Source organism: Eulemur rufifrons, chromosome 16 (genome assembly GCF_041146395.1).
Source record: "Eulemur rufifrons isolate Redbay chromosome 16, OSU_ERuf_1, whole genome shotgun sequence".
Taxonomy (NCBI): domain Eukaryota; kingdom Metazoa; phylum Chordata; class Mammalia; order Primates; family Lemuridae; genus Eulemur; species Eulemur rufifrons.
The window spans coordinates 13394868-13422751 of record NC_090998.1 but is presented as its reverse complement, the minus strand read 5'-3'; the positions used below and the strand labels follow the sequence as shown (position 1 = coordinate 13422751).

The 27884-nt window shown below is 44.3% G+C and overlaps 1 protein-coding gene across 1 annotated transcript in view; it reads left to right on the top strand.

Annotated features, from left to right (window-relative positions):
- Positions 1–27884, top strand: part of GRIN2B (glutamate ionotropic receptor NMDA type subunit 2B) — a 292729-nt gene that overhangs the window by 229051 nt on the left and 35794 nt on the right. Inside the window, exons 4-8 of the mRNA XM_069490424.1 lie at positions 10591–10793; positions 11575–11746; positions 11972–12125; positions 15380–15505; positions 18094–18323. Of these exons, the coding sequence (XP_069346525.1) occupies positions 10591–10793; positions 11575–11746; positions 11972–12125; positions 15380–15505; positions 18094–18323 (885 nt within the window). The remainder of the gene's footprint in view (positions 1–10590; positions 10794–11574; positions 11747–11971; positions 12126–15379; positions 15506–18093; positions 18324–27884) is intronic.

The window sequence follows — 27884 nt, the reverse complement described above, 5'->3', positions numbered from 1 at the left end:
CTCACACTCTCACTTGTATTTACTTTCTAGTGGCCACTGGTTCAGTCTTCTCTCTCGCTCCAGAGGCTGCAAAACGTGGCTGCCCAGAGCTTATGAGTTTTATGTATCACGGTTTATGCTACTGAGCGACACTGGTTTAACACTATTCTTGGTCCTAAAGCCAAAAATCTCAAGGATTTTTCCCAGTCCAGTGCCCCACCCCACATCCACTCGGCTGTGGCTGGGTCAGCAGGGGACCGGGAAAGGGAATAACATGGTCACCTCCACAGGACCACGTGGTTGGAGTTGAGGAGGGAGCATGTCACAAGAAAGAGATAATGAATGAAGGAGAGGGGTGAGGGGAGGGGGGGAATTAGAGGGGAGAGGCAGGGATGGCAAAACCGTAGGCATCGACAACTCAGGATTTAAAAGGTTAAGTAACTTTTTCAGAGTTGCACACAACCAACAATGGCAAAACCAGGACTCAAATTAGGCCTTCTGACTTCAAAGCCTATGCTCTCAACTAATATGACAAATTAAAGCAAGTGGAATGAATGAATGAACACACACACACACATGCACACATACATACGTATCTCCCTAAACACTCGTGAAGACCTTGCCAAGCCGGTGCTGTAATCTGGGAGTCACAGTCCGGACGTTACCCACTTTTCCTCTACGCTCGCAACTGTCATTTGAAGATAAAGGTAGAGAATGACAAAGTAACCTGATGACAAGCAGTGTCCATGGCTGCAGCCTGTAGCTCAGTCTCCCGAGGCAGATATGACAGCAGCCCTGGAACCCACCCATCATCCAACAGTCAGACAGCCAGCATCCCTCCTGAGCTGTGTTCTGGAGCAACCAAGGCCTTGGACGTGGTGCACGTGTGTCCAAAGCCACATGCCACGGGAGGAAGTTGATTCAGAGGAAGTGGGACTGGCCCTGGTGCTGTCTAAGGTTGATGGGTCCCTCACTTGGTTCTGCCTGTCTCAGAAGATATGTCGGGACTCAGTTTTGGTGCTCCAGAAGAAGGGCCTTCTTTGGAAGAAGGAACATCAGAGGAGAAGGTGGAGCTCTCTCAGGTCCCTGAATGGGACTCTGAGGACTGGCTGTCTGAGAATGCAGATTTGAGATTTGGAGGTTTTGAGCCCTTCAACCAGGCAGGCCTCAGATACTTCCAGAAAACTTGTTGACTCTCTCAGCCTATTTGAGCCTGTTTAGCAAACCATTTATAAAATGCTCAACCTGAAAGAATGAATGCGCTTTCTAAAATATCTGCCTTGTCCCAGGAAGGGGTTTATGGAGAGGCGCACCTGGGTCAAATGGGACTCTTTAGATTCAAGGCCGTTGGTAGATCCAGACGGGTAGTAACGTTTCTATTCCTGTGATTTGTTTTTATTTGCGCTCGTTTGAAAATATTGAATGAAACCAAGAGAATGGCATGGTGTTTACCCTGACATTTTGAAACAAATTGAGTTAAACATTTGGGAAGTTGGTTTGTTCAGTACGCCCCCCTTGCCACTTGCAAGCCACTTAGCAAAAAATATGTTTCTGGGAGGAAGTTAGGCACATGAAGGAGGTGCACTGATGTTTTCAATTGTAGTATTAATAGTAATAAGGAGGAGGAGGAGGAAAAACAGCAAATACTTGCATAAAACTAGTATGAGCCGGGCACAGAGAGGTTAAACAACTCACCCAAGGTCACACAGCTTGTCAGTACCCTGCCTCTTGCTGCCACCTGCTACCATTCTGCCTATCTGCCCCCATTATGAACTTCAGTTGCACCCTTGCCATGAACCCTTTAGAAACAACCCTCAGGGATCCTGGGGGATGGAGTAAACTGAAACAGACTCTTCTCTCTCAGATCACAGTAAGGTTGTGAGGAATGAAGAGGTCAGGAATATTCTCTTTACAACATTGCATGGTAAAAGAAATACGAGTTTTTATAGTCAAACAGATCAGGGATAAAATTCTGGTCCCTCAATGAACCTCAGGTTTTTTAGTGTATATTGTGGGTAACTAAATAAAATCTACCTTTTTGCACATTAGTGGCATTGAAATGACACAACTCTGTGAGAAGTGCCCGTCACTAGGCCTGGTCCACCATGGATCCGCTGGCTCTGATATTATCACAGCTCTGCCCATGGTGTTACCTGAAATGGCCACAACTTCTCTCAGGTGCCAAGGGACTCAACCATGCCGGATTCTGCCCCACCACCGCCACCTTGCCCTTCCTTCTCTTTCCGGAGCAGGAGACATGGAGGGAGGGACGAGTGGGGGACAGGGATCACTCAGAGGTCAATGGCCAGCACAGCCACAGAGTACGTGGCGCTCCCAGGGGTCCTGGGCTCCCAGGGAGAGGCAGGAGTCAGCCAGGGGCAGCATCTGAGGCCTGAGAGGACAACTGATGTCTCGGTGTCACTGGAGAGCCACACGGGCGCCAGGCAAGATTGCTGGATGGCCCTCCCTTCGGCCCGTGTGCCCAGGGCCGCCAGTCCCCGGCTCAGTCAGTGACGGCGCAGTAATAGGCCAAAGGCAGTCATGGATCAAATTTAAATATGGAAATTATTTTCAGACGCATTTTTCAAACACTGGATTTTTCAAACCTAGACGTCACTGAATATGCAAATAATTAGAAGGAGCATCAGGCTGTGCCAGTGGCCTTGTTAGCTGCTCACTGCAGCAGATTGTACCATTGTACTCAGAGCAATTCACGGGGGACTGAGTCTGGCCAGGGGAACTTCATAGTCAGGGAGGCCAAAGAGAGAGAGAATGAAGAGACGAGTGCAGGCAGTTTCACCTCCTGTGGCCTTTTCACAGAGCGCTGCAGTGGTGTCTAGTGGAGGCATCGTGGAGGGTAGCATGTATTTTTTTCACAATGACATCAGTCAATAATTTACTGAGAACACACTTATTCAAGCCGGCACAAGGGACAAAAAGAGGTAAAATAATATAGTCCCTGCCCTCGAGCGCTTAAATACCTATTTCGAGACATGAGTTTTGAAATGTGGCTAACATTTTAGTATGATAGCCAAAGGCAGAGGTTGCTCCACAAAATTATTGCAGAAGATCAAACAACGAAGCTTTTTGCTGGGCTGTGGTGGTCAAAGACAGCGTCGTGGAAGTGGAGAGGCCCGAGGAGAACCGAGAATGATGCAGAGCATTCCCGAAACAGGGAAGGTGCGTGGTCTTCCAGGCAGGGGAAGACCATGTACAACAGCAGAAAGCAAAGCTGCGTCTCTGTCACACACAGGAAAGACAAAGCTAAGAGCAAAAGTACGCTAAGAAAGACCAGAGAAGAACACTTCGAGAGTGGGGTAGATTTTTTTTAGAAAGTGAGATAGGAAACCAAATGTTCTATTTAAAAAGACATATTTTACTTCCAAAGAAAAAAAGAAGTAAACTATTTTGTGCATAGAAAAAAAGACCAAGAACAGAAGACAAATCACAGAGTGGGAACAATATTTCAAGCACATCTGACAGATAAAGGGTTACTATCATGCTACACCAGGAGCTCTTCCCTGAGAATAGATAAGAAAGACAAACAACTCCATAGAAAATGGGTAAGAGATGTGACTAGAGGGTAAAAGAGGGAAATCTAATTGGCTGCCAGATGTGGAAAGGAGCTTTGCTCACTGTGAGTCAAGGAGATGGAAATTAGAGCAGTGAGATACCATTTTTCACTCGTCAGATTGGCAGACGTTTAATAGTGTTAAAGACTCAGTGCTGGAGAGAGTGTGAGCAAAGTGCACTCAGGCTTTGCGGGTCGGAATTTCAATTGCCGCAAACTGTCGTATTCCGGCACCGCTGAGAATGTTTAAAAACTTACGTACCCTTTTATTCTGCTTTTTCATTGCTGGAAATTGATATTTTAGAAATACCACGATATGTACCATATATTTTGGTTAATTTTTAAAACAGTAGCCTAAATATTTATCAATAGGTGTATGGTTGAATAAATTGAGGCACGTTGATTATTATGGGCAGCTATTAAAAGGAGTTAGATCTCTCCGTTGAGTTGGAAGAAAACCCACATCGAAATAGGAAATGCAAGTGGCAGAGAGATGTGTATATTATGATCCAATTCAGGAAACACACGTACACATCTGTACACTCCCTTTCGTCCTACACATGTGTGTATATTTTGAATGGATACTGAGAATGAATGGCCGTGCACCACAGCATTCACTTGGTGACAAGGGACGGTGGGAAGGGTGGTGCCATGGTTCAAATGTGTTCATGTGTTGGAAACTTAATCCGCAATGCAACAGTGGTAAGAGGTAACACCTTTAAGAAGCAAGTAGGTCATCAATGGATGCGTGCTCGTTGTCATGGTAGTGGGCTGGTTATCGCCAGAGTGGATTTGTTGTAATTACAGCGACTCAGCCCTCTCCTGCTCCCTCCAAAGTGTGTGCTCTCTTGCCCTGCTGCCTTCTGCCATGGACGATGCAGCAAGAAGGGCCTCGTCAGATGCCGGCACTTTATGGTGGACTTTCCAGCCTCCGGAAGTGTGAGAAATAAATTTCTTTTTTTTTTTTTTTTAAATAAATCACCCAGTCTGTAGTATTCTATTATAGCAGCACAAAACAGACTGACAGGTGAACACAAAAAATAAAGATTGAGCAAAAAGAAGTATTATCATCCATTCGAACTTTTTAAACATCCGTATAGTTAAGATGTGTAGCCTTGGGGGATGGACAAACGGGAGTGTCCTCCTATTCTCAGATTTCTGGTCTGTTAGGGGTCTCAGGTCTGCCCAGGGGCAGCGCCGACACGTGGCTGGGGAGAGCAAAGGGATTTGACCGGCCTTGGGACTCAGTGGGATGCAGAATTTGGGCTGCCTTGCAGAGACTGCCTGCTCCTTCTGTTTGCTCAGGGAAATACATGTAGCTTTAAATTTCGCATTTAAAAAGTCAGATGAAGGCTTAAAATAAGCAGCAAGTGTTTCGTGTTAGATCCAGATGTCATCTCAAGCAAGAAACAAAAACGCTTTGATTTTTGAAAAATAACCTTTGACGCCTAAAGAGGCTTTAATAAGTGCTTTTGTTCCAGGATCTTAAAAAATGGCTTTCTGTGCAGATGAGAGAGGCAGCCCGAGGAGCCTGATGTCCTTTGCTTATCTGTGCAAGGACTGCTGCAGCAGCAGTGCCCTGGCCGGGTCCCCTCTCTCTTCCTCACAATGACACATTCACCCTGCTGTGCACATCAGCTGTTGATGGCAAAGGGACAGACTCAGGGCCTTTCAGAGAGGAACTCGGTCTCTGTGGTCCTTTTTTATGCGTGGCCCTAATTGGTGCCAGTTTCACTGGCGTTAATGGAGGAAATCTGTTAACAGAAAGAAGACTTTGAAGTCAAAAGTCACTACAGATTGGTTCCCTAGAATTTTCGTGAGGGAAGCCTTATGGGCCAATTCCACTGTAACCTGACATAGGTTTGTGAGGTATAATTAATTCTTCCTGAGGAGAAATTCCTGGCTCTATGGGTGTTCAGTTTGTACCAAGAGAACCAAACTGGATATCCTAAAACATGACTTGCTGGTTTTCTGAGAAAACTAGGCAAAGATTCTTTTTTTTCTCTTGAGAAAGATGATTTCAATCCTCAGGAGACCTTTTTAAATGTTAGTGTGGCAGATAACTGAATTTTTTATAGACAGATGTTGTTATTATTAAATGTGCTTGTGGTAATGGTGTTTGTTTAGCATTTCTCTCGAAGGAATTCAGAATGCTTTGCAGTCATTTTCTCTGTTATTTCTTAAGATCTTTTCCTGATCATATGTTAATCTTGACTATAAATTCTTCTTTCAGTTTTTCTCACTGGATTTTCTCTGTAATTTCTCCTGCTAACCTCATTTCCTACTGCTTTCTGCATTTCCAGGATTATAGACTTACACCATTTCAGACATCCTAGACAAGCACTGGAGATTTTTCCTGTCAGTATCTCAGATTTCTCTTGCTTTATTTACTATTTTTCATTGCTCTTTCAAACTTTTCCCTTTATAATATTTCACCATACTTCCTCTCATGTGAAAGATGGATTACCTGAAATATATCTTGTTCTTCTACATAAATATTTTCCTTATTTATTTAATTTTAGTTTTGTTTTGTTTTTTAACTCATTTTTAACCTGCCTTTCTCCATGAAGAATTTGAGGGAACTACCTAAGCATTTTTTTTTCTTTTTTTTAAGCATGAACCCTTTTTACTGGCATTGGGAATCTGATATTCATAGTAGATTTTCTTCTCAAAAAAGTCCCTCCCTTCAGTCCTCAAGGGATTTGTTAACTTTCCTTCTCACTGCAATCATCCTGAAGAAACAAGAAAAAATAGAAAAAAAAAGAATCATGACTTAAAGACGACCCAGTCTTTTGTAGAAACAGATGATATATTGACTGCCCTTCCTCCAGGAAAGAACCACCAGGGACTCGTCTTCACTCGAGCTCTGCTCTGTAGGATGTGTAGTAGACAGCCCTGTCCTGAAGCGACCATGGGATCATGAAATTATGGGGAAGGCACCTTAGAAACCCATTCACTTGTTTTTACAGATGTGGAAACTGAGACTCAGAGAGTTTTAGAAATTTGTCCATGGCCTCAGACACACCTGAGTATTTCTGTCTCTGAGACATGGTTAGAATTTAGTTTAGAATATAAATCACTTGGAAAATTAAAAAAAAATCATTGAAGAACATAGCAAAGCATGAAATAATGATTTGGTTACTCTGGAGAGTGGTGAGCTGGTCAGTGTTAACAACCGCGGCAGGAGGAGGGGAGGAGAGGAAGCCCCGGTTTGTAGTGTTTGTCAATTCATGGCGCCCATACCAACCTGACGCCCTTGGACTGGGAGCTGGGAAGAGATGAGTGCCGTGCAGTTGGCCCTCGAGAGCGACAGAGATCATCCGGGTGGAGTGAGCGGGGCTGGAAGGAGGAGGACTGAGCTGGGCCCTTTCTCCCCACACCTCGGACCTTCAGCTGTGCAGCAGTGGCCGTGGCTTTGCCACCCAGCAGCTGTGCCTCTGCTCTGCTCCTTTGCTCTTGCTCTTGCCTCGGTGGATAAAGGACTCTTCACTTAATGAGCTATCACTTACATTTCTGGGCCCAGCTCAAAGATAAGGGTCTCTGCGAGGCTTTTCTCTGACTCTTTCAGGAATAATCACTTCTACTCTAAATGCCAGAGTACTTTATTTATGCCCTTTATTAGTGTAATTACCAAAGCTGAACTTGATGTTATTGTCAAAAGATGGTGTCTTTCCCCTCTAGACTATCCTTGGAGGATAGGGACTACGTCTTAGCCCTCTGTTGTCAGAGCAGCAGTGCAGGGTGGTGGGTAGGAGCCCACGCTCTGGAGTCAGGCTACTCGGCTTCAGTCCTGACACGGAGCTCACTTAAGGGGATCTTGGAAAAGTCATCAAACCCCTCTGTAGACACCTGTAAAATGAGACATTAAATGTGAGTCTCTATCTCACAGGCTTGCTGTGAAGATTAATGAGATTCCTAGATATGGTCAGTGCCTAGCACACCTAAGCTCTCCGTAAATGTACTTGGTACTCTCTTCTCTAGCACATGGCCCAATGCCTGGCACAGAATTGGTGTGCAATTGTTGGTTAAATGGAATTAACGTGAAGCACAGATATGATCCAGCTAGTTTGGTAGGAAGTTGGGAAAGGGTACACTAGAGGGAAACTGCATGGAAAAATTATTGTTGGGGAAATGCAGAATGATATAATAATAAAAATCTGTAGATTATAGACTTATAGGGTCAGAACCCAGTTTTCCGGCTGTGGTATAATGAACACAGTGCAGGGTAGGATCATCGGCGACCTCCCTTCATGCCATGTGCTAGATGCTGTAAGTCTATAAATATACCATTTGTTATTGCAATAGCTTTAGTAGACTGCTGTTGATTGAAATATTTCCCTTTAAATACTGTGCAGTTGCTTTTTAAACATGTGAATGCTAGACTTTTAGTATAAATACTATTAAATTTCATTCCATTTGGTTTGGTCCATCATTCCAACTAATTCATATCTCTTCTAAACTTGATTCTGAAATGCAGTGTATCTTCTGTCCTGTCTCATTTTGTGTTATCTGCAATTGTGTGAGCATGACTTCTATTCTGTTTTCTAAAACATTACATAGGCTACTTTGTTCTAAAAACAGAGTCCTCTGGCATGTCACTAGAGAGAGACCTCTTTCTATGTTGGCATTGATTCATTAAACCATCTTTATTTATTTCTTTTTAGACACAGATTTTAAACTCCTTTCAAATCTATCAAAGTATGTGATAATCCATATTATATTTCCTCTTGTTTGCAAGAGTGTCATGAGAAACTCTGCCAAAATGCTATGTCTGCAGCATTTGTTGTATAGATAAAATAGAAAAGAAAAGGCAGCTAGCTTGTTGCAGTCTGTTCCTGATTAACCTATGTTAGTTCCTAATACTAACAACTTCCTTTTCCAAGTTGAACAAAGGATTCATGATTCAAAATAGTGACATTAACGGTGTCAGGGTAGGCTAGGCTTAACGTATAGACTTTGAGCAGTTAGAGGAGAAGTTTGGGCACAATCCCAAGGGCAGTGAGAGATTGCTGAAATTTTTAAATTGGGATTATATGGTAAAATTGTGTTTTGAGAAAGCCATCTGGCAGCAGTGTCCATGATGAACTCTGGAGAGATCTCCTGTGAGGTTTGAAGTTTCCTGCAGTAATCTCAGAATGAGCTACTAGACTACGTTAGGCTAGGCTAGTAGCAATAAAGACAGAAGAGAATAAGTTTGAATTTAAAAGAAAAATAATCAGAAGAGACTGTTGAGGGAATATGATGGGAGTGAAAAAAAATAAAGAAAAATAGGTATTTTAGGGCTTCCCAACCTTGTTCACATTACTGAACATGCAGAAAATATTATCAATTTGGCCACTGGGGTAAATCGCCTGGTTGGGGATGGAGGTGAGCCAGCAGCCTGGGCCCCAGGGCTGAGCCTCCATCTCCAAAGCCCCACCGGCCCCCAGCCACTGGCAGAGGACATTCATATCTCCACATGGCTGGGAAGCCATTTGGAAATCTATGCTTTACAGATAAGTAGTCTTAGCAATAAGAGGAAAAACTTGCACCAAAATCTATACAAAGAAAACTATACCTATAAATGAAAGCAAATGTTTGGTTCAGTGCATAATTCTAACAAAGAAGGAAAATATCATTTATACACTTGGAAGAAAACCAACCACCATCGGCCAAGGAAGGACTACATAGGTGCCAAACAGAATAGCCCAGGACACCAAACCCCTGCCCATGCTATAATGATGAGTGATGCAGTAACACGATGGCAGTGTCTGAACAAGTCACTGGACAAAGAACCAAAGAAAGGAGGGAATTGGGGTTTTGCATTAATGTGGAAACCCAAGCTTATTTGCTTGAAAATTTATGAACTGCTGCCGACTTGTTGCTTCTTATTGATTTCTGCAGTTACTAAATTAAGTAGTTTTGTAGTCCTGGTGCCTCACCTGTTTTACTAATTTGCATTGCTGCACGGAGGCAATTGTACGTTGAGAAAATGCAGGAACTTGCAATGCATAATGCCTTGGGATAATTGAAGATGCTCAGTTACAGAAGATTAAAAAGTATTCGCTCTTCCTCCATTAAACTCAGTGGCAGAGAGAGAACAAGAACCCACTAACACGGTCATGTCGGTTCTGTTATAAAAATAGGAATGAATGCTGGCTCTTCTGAAAGCTAATGGAATCCACATATTTCTCCTGGTGGTTGGCAGCAAGCCACCACGTGTGTGGCTCAGGAGCACCCACCTTTCACATTGGAGTCTGTGTGGATGGTGCTCCCTGGTGTCGGGGTGCTCAGCCTGTGTGGCCATACGTGGCAGCTCACAGAGAGATCTGATTCATTCATTCCCAGGCTTCCACCCAGCCTAGCAGGTGCACATCTGCACTGACCCATGGCTTCATCTCCAGCACCACCATGCCCCCTTCCCAGACAAACCGTGTCAGTGTTGCTTAATCCGGACGTGCTATTTTATTCCGATTCAGATGCACCTAGCTCTCCCCACGGCTCCCCGCCGGACCTCTGTTACAGCCCAAACACATCCTTCTGGCTCATTTGCTCGCATCATTCTGTTGACCTTTCCAAAGCTATTTGCTGCTCTCACCATCATGCTCCTTGTTACAGTTAAGTAGAAAAAACCAACAGCCTCACATAACACAGGAAAAATTTGGGCATCCTCACAGCACTTGGTACAGCTTCAGTTTCGCACTTACCACACAGCACTGCAAACGTTAGTTGACATTTCTGACTCCGTCACTCGATGTGAGCTTGATGAAGGGCAGAATGATGCTTCTTTGAGGCCTGGGGCTTAGCAGGTTGCACGCACAGTGGGTCCTCATGTGACGTTTGGTAAGTGGGTGAGCAAATGAATGTGTCTCATTTCTTAGATTTGGACACAGTAGTCTCGTTTTGGCCATATGTTTTTAAAAGTATTCCTCTCTCTCTTACATGCAATGCCTACACCGTTGGCCTTTGTTTAACAGCTTTCTGGTCAGATTCAGGTGACACCGGGACAGGCTGTTATGTTGTGGCTGTGGTTTCTGAGTCATGTGTTCATCCTTGTGCAGGTGGGAAAGTGGAAAGACAAATCCCTGCAGATGAAATACTACGTATGGCCCCGAATGTGTCCTGAGACCGAAGAGCAGGAGGATGACCACCTAAGCATTGTGACGCTGGAGGAGGCACCGTTCGTCATTGTGGAAAGTGTGGACCCTCTGAGTGGAACCTGCATGAGGAACACAGTCCCCTGCCAAAAACGCATAGTCACTGAGTATGGCATCCTCCCCATTGGCTCTGGGTGGCATGGGAGACTTAGATTTGATACACCTGGTTGGCCTGGGACCTGAGGCATAGAATGAATTGGGCACCATGTCTGATTTCCAGTTGCTACTGAGCTATGGAATTACTGGCAGCCCTGTGGTCTGATGTCTGGCTCTGTCCAGATCATGACCTGGGAAAATGACTGCTAACTTCCTACACTAAAGTTTCTTTGGCCTTGCCTGGACTCAATGACCAGGACCTCAAGTTTATCCAGATTTAAGTTAATTTTTGTTATTGAAATATGTTTTCTTAGGCCAGCATGTCCTTAAATTTTTAGATTTAGAACCATTTTTGGAAATAGATAAAACTAATCTGTGCTGTTAAAGGTCAGGATAATGGTTCTCCTTGGTGGGAAGTGCCTAAAAAGGGGACTGAGAGGCCGCTTGGGTGCTGATAACTTTTCTGTATCTAGATTTGGGTGCTGGTTAAAAAGGTGAGTTCAGTGAGTGCAGATTCATCCAACTGAACCCTTAGGATATGTACCCTTTCCTGATGTGTATTATACTTCAAAGGAGCATTAAAAATTGTGAGAAAACATGGCTCAATGTGATAAGATAAAGAGAATATTGCAGTTCTGTAGTCTGATTTATTTCTCCACTCAGTTCTGGTATAAATGGTGCTGAGCTGTGGAGGGAACCTGCTTTGGGGTTAGAGTTTTAATGACAAAGGGTAATATTTTACCTCTTGTACAAAGCCTTTTTTTCTTGTTTTTTGTTTCTTTAACTGGCTAGGAATAAAACAGATGAGGAGCCAGGTTACATCAAAAAATGCTGCAAGGGGTTCTGTATCGACATCCTTAAGAAAATTTCTAAATCTGTGAAGTTCACCTACGACCTTTACCTGGTTACTAATGGCAAGCATGGGAAGAAAATCAATGGGACCTGGAATGGCATGATCGGAGAGGTGAGTGAGGAACTAATGGCCATCTCCACTTTTCATTACTTTTGTTTCATATAAATATTTTTTAAAACATGTTCATTATATGAATTTCAGAAAACATAAAATAGCAAATAGGACATACTATTCTCACTGTACAAGGAAACCACTGCTGGGCCATGAGTGCTTTCCTCCTCGTGGCCCCTTGCCTTCCTGAATGTTCTGACTGGAGCCTTGCACCCTTCTCTCCAGGTGGTCATGAAGAGGGCCTACATGGCGGTGGGGTCGCTCACCATCAACGAGGAGCGATCGGAGGTGGTCGACTTCTCTGTGCCCTTCATAGAGACTGGCATCAGTGTCATGGTGTCACGCAGCAATGGGACTGTCTCACCTTCTGCCTTCTTGGGTAAGTGTGGTGTTTGCTGGTGGAAAGGAATGGCCATCAGGCTGGGGAGAGGGAATGAGGAACAGGTACAGGAGCACATGGCCAGGCTCTGTCAGCCAGAAGGTGGTTTGCTAGGATCTTAACTTAGCCAGGGACTTCACTTGGAGTAGGGGGACTTCAAAATTGATTACTCTCAAATGTGCAAACTGAAGAACACCCAGAAACATAGGAAGGAAACAGTGCTGGGCTGGTAATCAGAGAGCCTACTGCAGTCCCGTTTGTCAGCACTTGACCTTGAGCGGATTCGCTCCATCGTGGGGCTCAGTTTCCTCATCCACAGGAGAAGGCATTTCAACTGGCTGATCTCCGAGGCTGCTTCCTGCTGTAATAATTTCTAATTCTGGATATCATTGAAATATCTATTTATTTTTAATTACCTTCAAGAATTGAGCTCAATGCTACCAGAAAATGTTCCTGTTTTCACATGAATTTTAGGAGGCTTTGCCAGATTGCACTGATCTGATTCTTTCTCCCACCCCACCACACCCCTCCCCTGCCCTTGCCTTTCTCCCCTTCCCCACTCTCCAGCATCACTTAAATGTCAAAAGCCTCATATGTGATATAAGACCAGGTGAGATGAGGCCAAGATTTCAATTAGATGAGGTCTTTTGTGAGCTCATATCCCATAATTTTTGCAGGGGCCACAGAGCAAGGGGTTGGAAAATAAAATGTCACCTTGAAAACAGAACACTGGGCTAGGAGACAAGAAGCCTGATTTGGGCACAAACAAGCTGGAAGCTCTTAGACAAGTCACAATCTCGCTAAGGGACATCAGCATTTTAAAAATGGGGATATTGGAGTAGACCTTGACCAACATCTCTTTAAGCTTTATCCATAGGAAACTAATTCAATTAATGCACTACAAAGTAGAGTTATAGGTTCCATAGACTTTTTCTATAAATTTCTCAAGTTACTTAGCTAATCTTACTCACAGTGAAGCAAATTCTAGCCTTGTTGATTTTAGGTGAAATGTTATTAGCTAGCACACACTATATGCATTAATCCTCATAGCTGCTGTATGTAATTTATTTGCTTTTTTTTCCTTATAAGGATAATTAGAAGATGAGGACATACAAAGAAAACTACATTCTAATTCTAATCCTGTCAGTATAGCACTAACCTTGACTTCTGAGCTAGAAGAGCCTGTGGTACATGGATATAGCCCTGGAATGGCATAGAAATGCCAGGCAGGGTATGTTTGTGTGTATGTTCAAAGGAGGAGCAGCTAGTTAGTTACAGGGATAATAGAAGCCAACATTTATTGAACACCTACCATGTGAATTGCCAGGCATTCCTATATATCTTTTGGTTATATTAACTCATTGATACTATTATTATACACATTTTATACACATTTCGGGAAACTGAATCTTAGACATGTTAAGCCATTTTCCATGGTAACTGGAAGCTCTAGGCTTAAACTCCAGCTATGGTGGTAGCCTTCAGAGACTGTGTTCAGTACACATGAGGCCACTTCAGGGTTCACCCCGTAACCCAGGAGCCATCGTGGTGGGCAGAGACAAAGATGCAACATAATACAATGGCAGAAGCACAGACTGTTTTGCCTCAGAGGATCTTGGTTCATAACCTGACCCTGCCACTTTCTGAGTATGAATTTGGAAAGGAACTTGACCTCTCAGTCTCAGTCTACACCTCTGTAAAATAGTTATGGTAATTCCATAAGGAAAAGGCCATTAGAAGGATTGTATATAGTACGTGATGAAAGTACTTTCTAAATTGTAAAGACCAATACAGATGTCTGTTGTATTTTGGATACAGAAAGTTTCCCTGGGTTTCTTGGGGGGAAAGAAACTATAGAACTGATGATTTTACTCAGTCCCCAGTCTTAGACAAAAGTGAAATCAGGGTAGCACTGCAAGCAATTAGAGTCAAGGGTGTGGAGAAAAACCTCTCCACACCACTGTGCAGAGGTTTTGACTTGTACCTTCTACCCTCGTCTCTCTGGCTGCCACTGAAAGATTTTGCATTTCACAGTTGGTGTGTTCAGCTCTGGGGCTTTTTCAAGATCTTTTTTAAATTGATTAAGTGACCAGGCTTCTGTAATTCCTCTGGGAGTTCAATAATACAGTAGGTTTCAGAGTAAGAAATATATTTTCTAATTTTCAGCCAATTTTTCCCCTTTTTTGACTTCATCTTTATTAATGATTTGGAAGACAGCAAAAACAGCATGTTAATTCACTTAGTTTTGAGTTTACAATGTGCTGTGACAGCTAAAAAGGCCAAAACTATTTTGAGACACAGTTGGGAGAGCATTGTATCATGGCTTCTGGAATATATTGTCCAATTTCTGGACACTTCCAAGCCAGAGAGACATTTAGCTTAACTGGAAGGGATTTAGCAAAAATGATTAAAGATATTAAAGTGAGCATGTGTAGAACATTCTTGCTATCTTGCCTGGTCTTGTCCCATCAACCCTATCACCTGGTCGTAGGTGACAGATTGTAGTTGTTTTGTGAATTACAGCTTATGCATGTTCCCTTGGCAACTGTTAAATTCCTGCTGTTGCAGATACTGATATTCAATATCAATATACTGATTTTTTAGTATTGACTTATATTCTCATACCCTAATGATGTCTAGTAAAATCTACCACGTCAAACTGGGTTGGAAAGAATCAATCTGGGAGGGGAAGTGTAAGAGAAGTGGTGCAAAGAGGCAAGGGGGTTAGTTATTCATTGTACATAATTATCACTGAACCAGTTCAGCTCTGAAATAATAGGTAAGTCTGTTGGGAATGAATGTGTCTGCAAAACTCACAAGTATTGGAGAAGGCTTTTCCAGGCCCCCCTGCGTGGTGCGGCCACATGGATGGGAACGCAAGTCAGTCCAATATGACTCACTGGCTCCGTATCTGATACGTCTTCCAATTACACAATTTACTGAGAGACCCAAATATTGGTCTAATAATGGCAGAAGCTGTCTCTACAACCTAAAGAGTTCCTGGGCATGAGCTGTCCTCCTCACATATCTGGAAGGAAAAAGCACCTTGACTCTCTCCTTAGGGCCAGGCAGCTGCCTAGGCAGTCTCTTACTTCTCCCTACCCAGGCCCTGGCTCACTGAAGGCATGCAACATACCTGCGATTTGTTCCCCCCTGCAAAATATGTGTCTGTATGAGCACATAAATACGTGAATTAATTAGAATTTGTTTGCCCTGTTTTAACCCTGCCCGTGCCGTGTTCTCTCCTTCCCCAGAGCCGTTCAGTGCTGACGTGTGGGTGATGATGTTTGTGATGCTGCTCATCGTCTCGGCCGTGGCCGTCTTCGTCTTCGAGTACTTCAGCCCTGTGGGTTATAACAGGTGCCTCGCTGATGGCAGAGGTAAGGCCAGCGGGAACTGCCGCGTTCTGTAGTTTTTCTAGCTCTTAATTCCAAATCTCTGTATCCCTGATTTGTTATTTGTATCCTCTCTAATTTATCCATTTCTTAAAAGGAACCCTCAGCTTTCTAGGTCACCAGCTCAATATGATTTTTCACAAATATCCCAATTAAGATGTGAGTTTAGATCTGTATGTCCCCTCTCCGGTTCACACCCAACCCCAAGCCCAGTTCCGCCTCTAAGTAAGGGAGAGGAAAGACGGGTAGTAGACGTGAGTAGCATACACATGTCACAGGAAACCATTTCGGTAACCTTAGGCTGTGGGCAGTCTGTTGGAACAGATGTGACTGACGAGGCAAGTTGTACACATATGTTAAGAATAAGGAAAAATAGGTGGCCCCGGGGTCTATGCAGGTGGTTGTAACTGGTAGAATTCCCAAGGCCAAAGGATTACAACTGAGGTACAAGACCGCCAAAGCAAATGCCCGCAGGCCAGCCCCTTGCCAGAAAGTATAAAAGTTTGAGTGTTTGAAATAAAATAGACAGGAGAGACCAATTCTCACCCATAACTGCTATGGGAGGTGGTCCAATTTCCCAGGTGGGTAGGTACAGAGATGTGACGGATGCCCATGTGTTTGAGGCGTTTATGACACTTTTTAGAAGTTCACTAGATTTCTGAACAGGGCCACGAGATCCTTGTAAATAGCTCCTCCAAAATTTCCTGAGAACTCCAGGATTAAGAAATATTTCGCCTTCTCCGAGTCTTCTCCTTTCTAGCATGTAAGCTCTATCCTGGCATTTGACCTCTAAGAGGAAAGTTTCTTAACCCTGGCTGCACGTAAGAATTATCTGTGAGCCACCAACAAGATAAAGGTGCTTGGGCCCCATTTTCTGATTCACTAAGTCTGAATCTTGGACCACTGTATGCTTCAAAATGGTGATTCTCTGCCTTGGTTGCATGTTAAAATAACCAGCCCCACTCTACACTGATTCAATAAGAATCTCCGGGGGTGGGATGCTGGGAGCAGTATTTGGTAAAAGCTCCCCTCGTCCTTCTGTTGAATTCACAGTCCAGACTGTGAACCACTGTTTTACTGAAGTATTTCCAAGTGTAGATCTACCTTTTTATTCGGTTTGTGTATTCTGGGGTGGAATTCTCTGGATGTCTCCATAGTACGGTATAGTCAGGGGCTTTCAAAGCCCCTGTGCTAAAGGGATGTCCAGAAGCCATGACCTCTATCCCAGCCTGAGGGACACCAGGAAGAAGTGGAACATCCTGGAATCACCTGAGGACATACATAGGTTGACAATGTCAAGTTACTGTGTACTACCCCACCCCCGCCACCCCTGACCCTTGAACAAACCAGGAGGTGAAAATCAAGATTAACTAAGCTCAGAGCAGGGACTTACAATTACTCACGTTACCAAAGGATGTTTGTCTTCATAAAGGAATTCAACATGGGGCCCCTTTAAATATCAAGTCCCCTTAGGGCATTTTACAATTTATAAAACTTTGATTTATACATAACTTTTCAGTTACACATCTGTTGCATGAAATAAGGTCTACATGCACAGATGTGTGTGCACAGTTAGATATCAGGTTCGACATGTGTAGTCCCGGATGATTTAGCTGGCTGAGCAGATGCCATCAGGCTCACGGATAACATCATAAGACCTGTGCTAATATATTGTAAAACTGTGCAGGCAGATGTTCATTTCTGCAGTGGAGGGGCTCGATGGAGAACCAGACAACAGGAAGATTTGACTACCACCAAGCAGAGAGAGCAGTGAGGTCACAATACATTCAGGGGCAGAAGCTCTTGCACTGTCTGTGCAAAGGTTGGGTGGAGGGAAGCTGAAGTCAAAGACAGCTGCCTTTCCACCCTCAGATACGTGTGGCTGGGCCCGGAGTCCATGACTGCCTCCCTGGGGTTCCTGATATTCTTTTACATAGAAGTTACTGCTGTAGAAAACCAGCTGGGGAGTGTGGGCTTTGGAGAAGAGTCAGGGTTGTCTATGAACCATTGAGTGCCAAGTGCTAGAAGTTAAAGAAAAAACAGGAGAAAGTACATTCAAAGCCATCCAGCATCATTGTGAATAGACTTGGAGGAGGTTTATAACAGTGGTAGAAAAAGGCCTTACACAATTAATTCTTGCTGACATTTTTGGAAGTTAAAATGCTTGGTACATACAAATATAAAATTTAGGAAAAATGTTAGTAACGACCCAAACATGCCCATAGTGTGATAGTTGGCCTTTGTTATTCAGTTTTGACACGATCTTGAGTGTCCTGTATATGGGGGCAGGAAGGTGGCTCCTTCAGGACCCAGACTTAGTCATGGCTATCAGCTGGAGAAAGATCCTGCACACATGCTGGTTTCTCCTAAGGAACCCTCTTCTGACTACCTTAGAGTCCCAGGAGAAGGGAGATATAAGCTCTTAAATTAAAAATCTGTCTATAAACAGGCTCAGGTTTAGTTGAAGGGTTTCATGCTCTGAACAGGGACTTAACCAGCTCTGTGTGTTTGTAGGTTTCAGTAGAGCCAATGACCCTGCCTTGACTTCTGTCCTTGTCTTTTTGTCCTGCCAGAGCCAGGTGGCCCGTCTTTCACCATCGGCAAAGCTATTTGGTTGCTCTGGGGTCTGGTGTTTAACAACTCCGTTCCTGTGCAGAACCCAAAGGGCACCACCTCCAAGATCATGGTGTCGGTGTGGGCCTTCTTTGCTGTCATCTTCCTGGCCAGCTACACTGCCAACTTAGCTGCCTTCATGATCCAAGAGGAATACGTGGACCAGGTTTCTGGCCTGAGCGACAAAAAGGTAAGAGGCCTGTTTGAAACCTCCCATCTTTCTCTTCATCCTGTTCTGAGCCATACTCAAAGTTCTCACCTACCTGATAATTTTCTAAATCTTTACAATCAATGGTTCTTTCTTGTGTTTCTTTATGCTGGGACATGGGAGCAAAAATCAGCTTCCCCACTGGAATAATATTATTTCAAGTTGGCCTTATGGTTTGTGAAAAGTTGTCATAAGTATGCCCTGGGCTGCAAATAAGGGAGTTGGTACGTTAGCAGCTCTGGAAGTCCGTGGTGCCTCTTGTTGGATGCGGCTGGGTGGCGCGGCAGCACAGGGTCACCATCACAGTGTGTTATTAGAGGGCCGCCCCTGTGTTCCCACACTGAGGGGACTGGTGCATTACAGCCTCATTTTCTTCCCAGTGGTGTTTGGCTGTGGGCTCTCCCTTTGTTCCTCTGCGCGCTGGTGTGTTCCTAGGGCTGAGCAGGAGGGTTGTTCGCATTGTGTCTTGAGGAGAAGCAACTGCTGTGTAACTCGATTGCCCCTGTGTGCTGCTGATGACTAGGTTGCCCCACGCTAACCGCAGGCCTGTGCAGTCGGGAGAGGAAGGAAAGTGTCTGCTGGGCTCCTTCATTTCTGGACGAGGATGTACAAACCCCATTCTAAATACATCTGGCTCCCTAGGTCTGCCTGAAGCCCCACAGTGTCCATGGGAAATCTGTCTCCTGGAACTATGGAACTGGGATGAGCTTAGACTAGTGACAGGAACTACCTTCATGGAGTGTCTGGTAAAGTTCATGGCCAGAATAATTTTGGAGACTTTTACTTACGACAAACTTTCTACTCTGTGTTTCGTTAAGATTTAGAAAATGTGATTTTCTACCTCCACCCCCACTCCCACTCCCAGGATGAAGCCATGAAACATAGACAGATGTGTCTTTAAACTAAATTGTTAGCACTTTATCACTTGGGTTAGGTTTCCCCAAGATAAAACCCTAAAGACGTAAGCAAGTGGTTTGAGTCGACTGAAAAGGAGAAGCTAATCTCTTTAGCAGCTCAGGTTCTGACTTCTTCCTCTACCCAACACTTCTCACCAAAAATATTCAAAAGCATGTGAGGAAGATAAATAGCTTCTTGAGGGAATGAAAAAAAAATATATATATATATATACATATGGATCATTCGTTGTTTACTGCTTCATGTTATCTCTTTCTCTGATTTGTCTTCCTGTTTGCTTTATTTTTCTTCCTTAGTTTTAAAAATATTCTCTCTCTGGTATTTCCCTTTCTTATTTTGAATCTTCTATTTACTTCTGTCACCTAACTCATAATTTTTTATACATTTATTCACATATTCATCCATTTATGACTTAATCCATTTTTAAAGCTTTCTCTCTCTCATTGTTCCTTCATCAACATCTTTGACCATGATCTCAACTAAAACTTCAGTCAGACACCTCCCTTCACCCTCTGTAACAATCGCCACCACCACTTTTTTGTGGCTATTTCTATAACCCCGTCGTCAGTTGTGGGTCTGAGAACAACTCCTCGCTCAGGACTCAGTGCTTACAGGAGGTGTAGGCCAGGTAGGCCATGCCCACCTGCTGTTGTTTGGATAGTTGACCCCTCCAAACCTCATGTTGAAATTTGATCCCCAGCGTTGGAGGTGGGGCCCAACGCAGGTGTTTGGGTCATGGAGGTGGATCTCTCATGAACAGATTACTGCCCTCCCTGGAGTGGAGGGGCTGAGTGAGTTCTTGCTCTGTTAGTTCCCACAAAAGTTCCCTGAGAGCTGGTTGTTGAAAAGAGCCTGGCTCCCCACCCTCCTTGCTTCCTCTCTTGCCATGAGATCTCTATACAAGCTGGTGCCCCTTCACCTTCCACGGTGAGCAGAAACAGCCTGAGGCCATCATAAGATGCTTAATTTTGAACTTTTCCAGACATCAGAATCATGAGCCAAATAAGCATTTTTTTCTTTATAAATCACCTAGTCTCAGGTATTCCTTTATAGCCACACAAAATGGACTGACGCCACCCTAAAACATGGGCATGGCAGAAGCTTGGTGGGCCGCGCCCCCACGTATAGATTCGTCAGAGGTGTGGTGGACCATGTCCTCACACGAGGCTGCAGCACAGGTGCAGCGGATCAGGTCCCCATGCATGGATATAGCAGAATATGGCGGGAACACGTCACCGTGCATCAGTGTGGTACAGGCGTGGTGGGCCACAGCCCTCCCTGGCGCTCTGGGTTGTTAAGTGGGGGATCTGCCATGTCTACCACAATGTTTTCTTCAAATGCCTCTGGAAATTGCTTTCTCATACCCTTGTGAGCCACCCAGCGACAACTGAATGCTTTTCTGTTTGAACAAAGCATAATTGGGATGGAGGGAGATCATTTTTCCTTCTGTGGTTTTGAAAGAATTATCACCCTAGGCTGCTTAAAGCGAAGAGGATAAGCACTGTCCGTGCTTCATACCATGTTGGTTATGTTCTGAAGTTTTGGAGCCAATCACTTCTTTTACAGACAAAAAAACAGTTTTTGCTTCCCTGGTGTGGCTTTTAAGACCTTCAGAAATGATTCCCAGGGTGTCCTAGGCCTCCAGTCTCGTTGGCCAGTACCTAGGTTCCTGCATCCTACAGCCTAGGCACCCAGAGCTCCTCATCTTTCCCAACCATGCCTCCATCTGTGCGTCTGCCTGGGAGGTTTTCTTCCCCACTTCTTCACTCATCAAACTTGTACTGAAACTTCAAGACCCAGATCCGAGATCCCTTCATTTGTGGAGCTTTTTTGGCTCATCTTGGCAGTTAGCTGTTCTCTCCTCTACCAAGGCTGCTATTTGTACCTTCATTCTAACCTCATCTTCCACGTCCTAGTGTAATAATGTATACATCTGTGCCTGACGGCATTTCCTTCCATCTGACCATGGGCTCCGCAAAGTCAGTGACCATAAGTTGGTCATCATTAAGACAGAAAACAAAAGTCTATGGGGAGAGAAAAGAGAGGATATACTTACGTAAGAGCCTCTGGTGCAAACAGTGGACTCAGTATTGCAGGCAAAGAAAGCAACAAGTCAGGAAGAACCCTGTTAACAGCTGTGTGATTTGAAAACGGTTATCTGATACATTTCAGAACTTTGCAAGTGACAAAACAGTAAAGTATAAGCACCCTACCAGAAACTGTCAACATAATTTACATAATTATAGAAAACATTTAAGTAACTAATGATATAGGACTGCATATCAGTGTCAGGAATAGTTTTATAAATCAGAAGGAGAGCTTTTTGAAAGTGTACTTAAAATGTCAAAATTCTTATTAGCTTTCCTTCAAAACACCTAAAGAAATCAAAGTCTTGGGACTAAGATGGAAATACATGAAAGGAAGTAGATTCTGTGAATTTAGAAAAAGAAGAGACATTAAAGCAATAATGTTGAGAATAGAAATTGGTGATTTTGAAGATTCTTTTTCAATGCAATTAGATTTTCTTCAAGTAAAGTAACGTTCAAAATGGAGAAGGTCCTAAACTTTAAACATTTAGACTATCATGGATGACTTATCTTTCATATAACTCAGATAAAATAATAAATATCTTGGAGTGATGATGGAAAGATACTTGTAGCCATTAGATTTATAGCTTTTTAAAAAATTATCTTAAATTTTTTGGCAGCAAAAATATACTCAGATTTTATTTATGTTAAGGTACAAAACCAGAATGTTCAGAGTTAAATTTCCATGAAAGCCTATTTTTGTGCTTCTTTTTGCTGGATGATTTCCATTTTGCGGTAGCACCTTACAGTGAATTCGGAATCATTCCACTACATGCTGTACCTAAATACGGGTGCGAGCTCTAACATTTAGCAGCCCGACTGTACGTTCCATCAGCTCCCCCAGTGGGAGGAGGGTGGAAGGGAGCTAGTGGCATCTTTCTTCTCTTAACAAAGAGCCCACAATGCTAATTCTCACATTTCTCACCCATCCAGATGGAGTCTTCATTTTGCAGTCTGCCAACCATAGTATGAAGGAGAAAGAGCTTGGCCAGGTGCAGGAGGGGAGATATTTGCTGGGCACTGGGTACATTATATGTGCTCCATAGATGTTATTTGTATAACCTTCATACAGGTATGATTATTATTCTCATTTCACAAATAAAAACACTGAGACTCTGGGAAACATGGTAACTTCCCTAAAGTCACACATTATCAAGTGACAGAGCCAAGGTTTGAGTCCCTGTGTGTTTGGCTCTAAAATCACTGTGCCAGGATGTTTCCCTCGTAGCTAATCCCAGACAAAGTTATGACATAGCTGAGGATTGGTGTTGACGCCGTTTTCCCTACTTTCCTATTTAATTCCCTACCCTCTCATGCAATCATTGTTTTGATTCCACTTAACCCAATCCTTCTTACGGCACAGTGTACTGTTATTACTATTACTAATAATAATGATGATTATTATTATTAACTTCATCAATATCTCAGAGAACATTTTTTCAGCTCTTACAAGCCAGGCATAATGCCAAATACATTACATAGATTATCTTATGTCATGGTGCTATTAATATCTTTATTTGTAGAGGAGGCAACCAAAGCCTGGAGAGGTTAAGTCATTTGCCCTTCTGATGGTCCTGGTTCCCTCCAGCCCCGGAACAGTGGCCACCCTGTTTAGACCCCGATGCCTTTCCCAGTTAATCCCTTTTCTTCCTACCCTCCCATCTACCTTATCAAAGCTTAACAGGTTAGGTCCTTTCCTCTACTAAAAATTAGCTATCTAATTAATGGAGCTATAATAATTAGATAGTAATCTAACCTTTGCACTTTATTTAATAAGTCTTTTAGAGGCATTACTTTAAACAGAGAATAATGGTGATTTCCAGTCCTCGGGCATGTGAATGGCCCTCGAATTGACTTTAGCCTGGGCATAAGTGACCCTGACCCTGAAGCCACTGCCGGATGGCGGAGAGTGGTGGCAGCAGGAGAGAAGGGTCAGTTATGGGGTCAGTGGGGTTTGGGATCGAGTTGAAGGAAGCCCACAGGGATGCAGAGGCTGCAAAGGTCACAGAAAGGGGACGTCTGACCATCGGGCTCTCCAGGATAGCTAGCGGTGTCCTGCTTCACACATTCCTGCCACCATGTGACACATGCCCAAGTTATATGTCACAGTTCTTTTCCTCAAGGAATTAGAGGAGATTTATTAACTTTTAAATGTCAAATAGGTGCTCATCTATTTAATGAGGGCAGATGTCTTTGCCTGCAACGTTGTAGGCACAATCAGGATGGCCATATAACACCTAAATAAGGACTCCATAGCTTTCCAAATAATAATTATTCTGGGTTTCTGACAAATCCCACAGGGGTCTGGAAGTCATTTCATACCCTTTTGGGTTATAGGCAGGGTATGACTTTTAATTCCACATGCAGAAAAATAAGTAAACATGCACTCTGGAAGAAAACCAGTCTGGTGATGAGTATATTTACTCCACAACTACCCTGAAATGTCTGGGTGGTTTTTGAGCATGTGTGAGGAAATGGGGCCATGCTTTCCACTGCACAAATGTGTTTTCCTGCCCTATTAACTTTAGGCTGGAAGCCAGCAGGAGACAGCCAACCTCAAGCCTGATCTGTCACACCCTGGTCCTGGCCCAGACCATCTCGGTCAGACCATGAAATATTGGGCTAAAAATAGCTTAGTTGGGAAGGCAGCAGGCGGGACTAGCCAGGGAGCCAGCGACGAGGACCTCGGCTGGACCTCCAGGGAATTGAGCAGAATGGAAGGGTCTGATTTCACGCGTGGGAGTCCTCCGGGGCTGTCAGTCAACCAGTCCTCTTGGAACCGCTGATCAAGAGCAGGTCTGGAAACGACAGCAGGAGAGTAACACTTCCCAAATTGTGGCAGTGTGTGGGGCACAGAGTATACATGCGTGGGGAAAGCCGCCCCTTTTCCTTGTAATTAGCGGAGCCAGGCTGACCCTTTACATGGATGGCTGACCCAGGTGCTGGGCCTCCCTCATCCCTGCCAGGGTGACCACCATCTAGAGGGATCCAGAGCAAACCTCTGAGGTTTGGCCAGCCCCGGGTCCATCCATAAGGGTTGGCTGCCTCCACTTCTCTGGTTTTATTTCCAAATGAGTCTCCTTATGCCCCTCAACAGGTACCCTGGAACCCTAATGCCTGAGTCCGTCTTGACTGAGACACGGGGCCCCTAACCTCAGCTCAGCATCCAGTAGGGCTTAGCAGTGGTCACCCTCCAAGCCCCAGGATGCAGGTGTCCCTGGCTGGGTTCCCAATGGGGCCCCAGGATCTCCTTTCTCTCTTTTTTTGTGTCCCCTTCAGAGTGACCACCTGCCTCCTGACATTCCATGACCTCTCACACAAGCTCTGCTATCCTGCTGGGGCCTCTGGTGGGTTTCATGGTGGTTCCCCAAAAGTCATATCTACATCCTAACCTCCAGAACCTGTAATCATTGACCTTGTTTGGAAAAAGGGTCTTCGCAAATGTAATTGAGTTAAGGATCTCAGGATGAGATCACCCTGGAGTATCCAAGTGGACATTAAATGCAATGACAAGTGCTTTTAGAAGAAAAAGGCAGAGAGAGATTTGACACAGAAGAGAAAACATGCAGAGGAGAAGGCCACAATGAGAGCAGAGATCAGAGTGATGCAGGACAAGGAATGCTGGAAGCTGGAACGGCCAAGAAATGGGTTCTCTCCTAGAGCCTTTCGGCCTCCCGGACAGCATGGGGGTAAATTTCTGTTTGTGGTTTCTTGTTATGGCAGCCACAGGGACCTAATACAGGGCCTGTGTGACTTCTCCCATGACCTGCACTTTGAGCTCGTTGCCTGCTTGAGACTTCAGTGCTTCTCCTCCTCGTCCCGATCTCCTTTGTCAGGCCCCAGCCCATCCTTCCAAAACGAGTATTTCTTACAGCAGGGTTGGATCAGCTCCTCTTCTCCTGTGCTTGGGAGAACAGATCCACCTCATACTGAAGATCTGCGGAGAGACATGTTTTATAGGCAGGAGGAGTCTGCTTCTTGCTGGTTAATTGTAGGGAGACAATAAAACACCTAAGCGTTACTGTGTGCTCCCTTTTGCTGTGTCCTTGGGCCTGATTAACGTTAGTATCTCGCAATGTGTATCACGCTGCTGTGCGTACGCTCCCCACAGCCTTCTGCTGGGTCTTTGAGTAGTGGCATCATTATCAAAGGGGATTGAGGGCATGTTTCTGTAAGATGCATCATTTTCACAATTCCTTTGTGGGGAAAAATATTAATGCACGCTTCTCATATTCTGATTGTGCTGTGTTGTCTAAATCACAGAAGTGGAATAGACTGTATTTGATCATCAGGCACAGGGACCTCTTTTCTCAGCAAAGACAAACAGAGGAATGCACACTCACACATGTATGTGTGTCTCTGCAACTCCATCCAACTGTCCTCCAAAACTGTGTAAAGATACCAGGCTAACTGGGTGATTAGGAACTTGGCACTCACATAGCTGTGTAAGGAACACAAGTCTCCCATGTGCATTTACCAAGTGGGTCTCAGAGAGATTGTCTTTCTCACCTGGATAAAGAAGGTGGCTTTGTCCCATTCTGCTGATATCAGTGGATCCATCTGTTTGTGAAATGAAATGAAGTGAAGTAAAGAAAGGAAGGAGCAGGAGGGAGAGAGAAACTGAGAGAGGATGAGAGGAAAGGGAGGAAAGGGAGGGAGGGAGGAAGGAGAAAAAAAGAAAAGGCATCACAACCCAATATTGCCTAAATCTGCTCTGTAATACTCTTCTTAGAAAGGTGTCCCAGGTGTCCCTATGCAAGATATTAGAGGACAATGGCTTCCTGGAGCTATATAGTTTTAAAAGTGCATCTATGCAAACTAGCACGAGTATGAATTCACAATTTCCTACCTGAATTGAATTGACCTGGGCCCAAAATGAAAGCCAGCAATAGGCAACAAACAATTTTAATTAATAAAAATAAAAACACGTAGCACAGGATGCTATATATTAAGCTTTGGGTGTTCTGGAAGTGGGAGAAGTTAGCACTTTTTTGAACTGTTGGGATTGTTGAATTTATGTGTGGCTTCCACATGGGGCCTCTCCCAGTCAGCCCATCTCTCCCAGGCTGGGAAGAGCAAGGAGCTCTGGAGACGCCCACTGATTCAGATCTACTTACAGCCAAATCTCTGGTTCTAGGAGAAAAGAACTCTTCCTTTTAGCTGTTGAAGGCAGTTGTCGTAGGCAGTTTCTTCTTTCTGAAGTTTATTTACATCAAAGGAAAATAAGAGAGTTCCCTAACATTCTTTTCTCTCTGATTAAAAACAAAAATTATAAATAAGTGTTTTATTACAAGGGGCTAAGTTTTTATATGCTCACTAAATCTTGGATTGTGGGTTGCGAATTTATTAAGGATTAGTGTTTCACTTCTGAGAAACTGAGCTCGAGTCCTTTGAAACAAATTAATACAGCATGAAAATTTATATGTGGCCAAAGGCATCAAGCCTAGAATGAATCAGATTTTAGAGATGTCAGAATTCTATTCACAGTGAAAACTATGGCCTGGGCTGGCTCTGAGATTTCGTGTTTAAGCCCTGTTGCCCTCAGCTGTAACGGTGGCAAGAGTGGAAAGCGTTCTCAGTGGACTGTGTGCAGCCTGTTGTATTTTTGGAGCCTTTCTGCCTAGCTGGGCATGTGCTAGGGCCAGTGGGGGCCTGCAGCTGCCTGAGGCTGGGGAATCCCAGCCGTTCAGTTTGCAATTCAGTGTGGAGGTTTCCTTGCCAGCGAGGGTCACAGAAAGCCATTTAAAGACCACTCACACTCTATAAGCACTATAGCCTTAGATGGTTCCTCTGGTGTTTTAATCCGGTCCGATTCAGATGGGAGCTGGATCCAGAGCATCACAGGCATTGGTTCCAGGCCCATGTGATCCTGAGAGTGGCAGAGGAGAGAGAAGAAAACAGCCATTATTCTAGGAGCAAGATCAAGGTCTCAGGTCCTCGCTTTAAAAACTCTGTGGTTATTCTGTGCGGGTAGTTGTTTCTGTTTTGGGTGCACATGAAGGGGTAGCTGCTCAGGAAGGTGGGAGGTAGAGCAGAGTGTTGATTTCAGAATTACTTGGAGGAGCCTTTCAAACAAAATAGGACACTGTCCGCCCAGCTGGAAATAAAAGTGCAGGTGCTAAAAGCTCCCACCTGTGCAGCACCTGCCGAGGAGGTAGCCAGAGACGCAAAAGTAATGAAAGGATAGTGAGAGAAACTACCTGGGGGGAAGTCATTGGAGCGTGCTGGCATTCCACCCTTTGCGCTGCATTTCTCCGCTGAAGCTGCTTTGAGGGATTCCTTTAGCGAGTTAGGTGGAGAAGGGCTGCCCTGTGACCCATACCCGAGAAGATCGAAGATAACAGGTCTTGGCTAGAGCCCGCCACCTGGTGTGCGGGCCATACTCCCACCACGGCCAGGCAGATGTTTCTCAAGGCCAGATGTGGCCACGTGGGAAGGTCAGTCTGGGCCTGGGGAGGCGAGAGGTGTTTTTCAGGGCACCCTGCCCAAAGCGCGTCCTGCCAGGATAAGGCAACCGCATGGAAAGAGCCTGAAGGGGTGT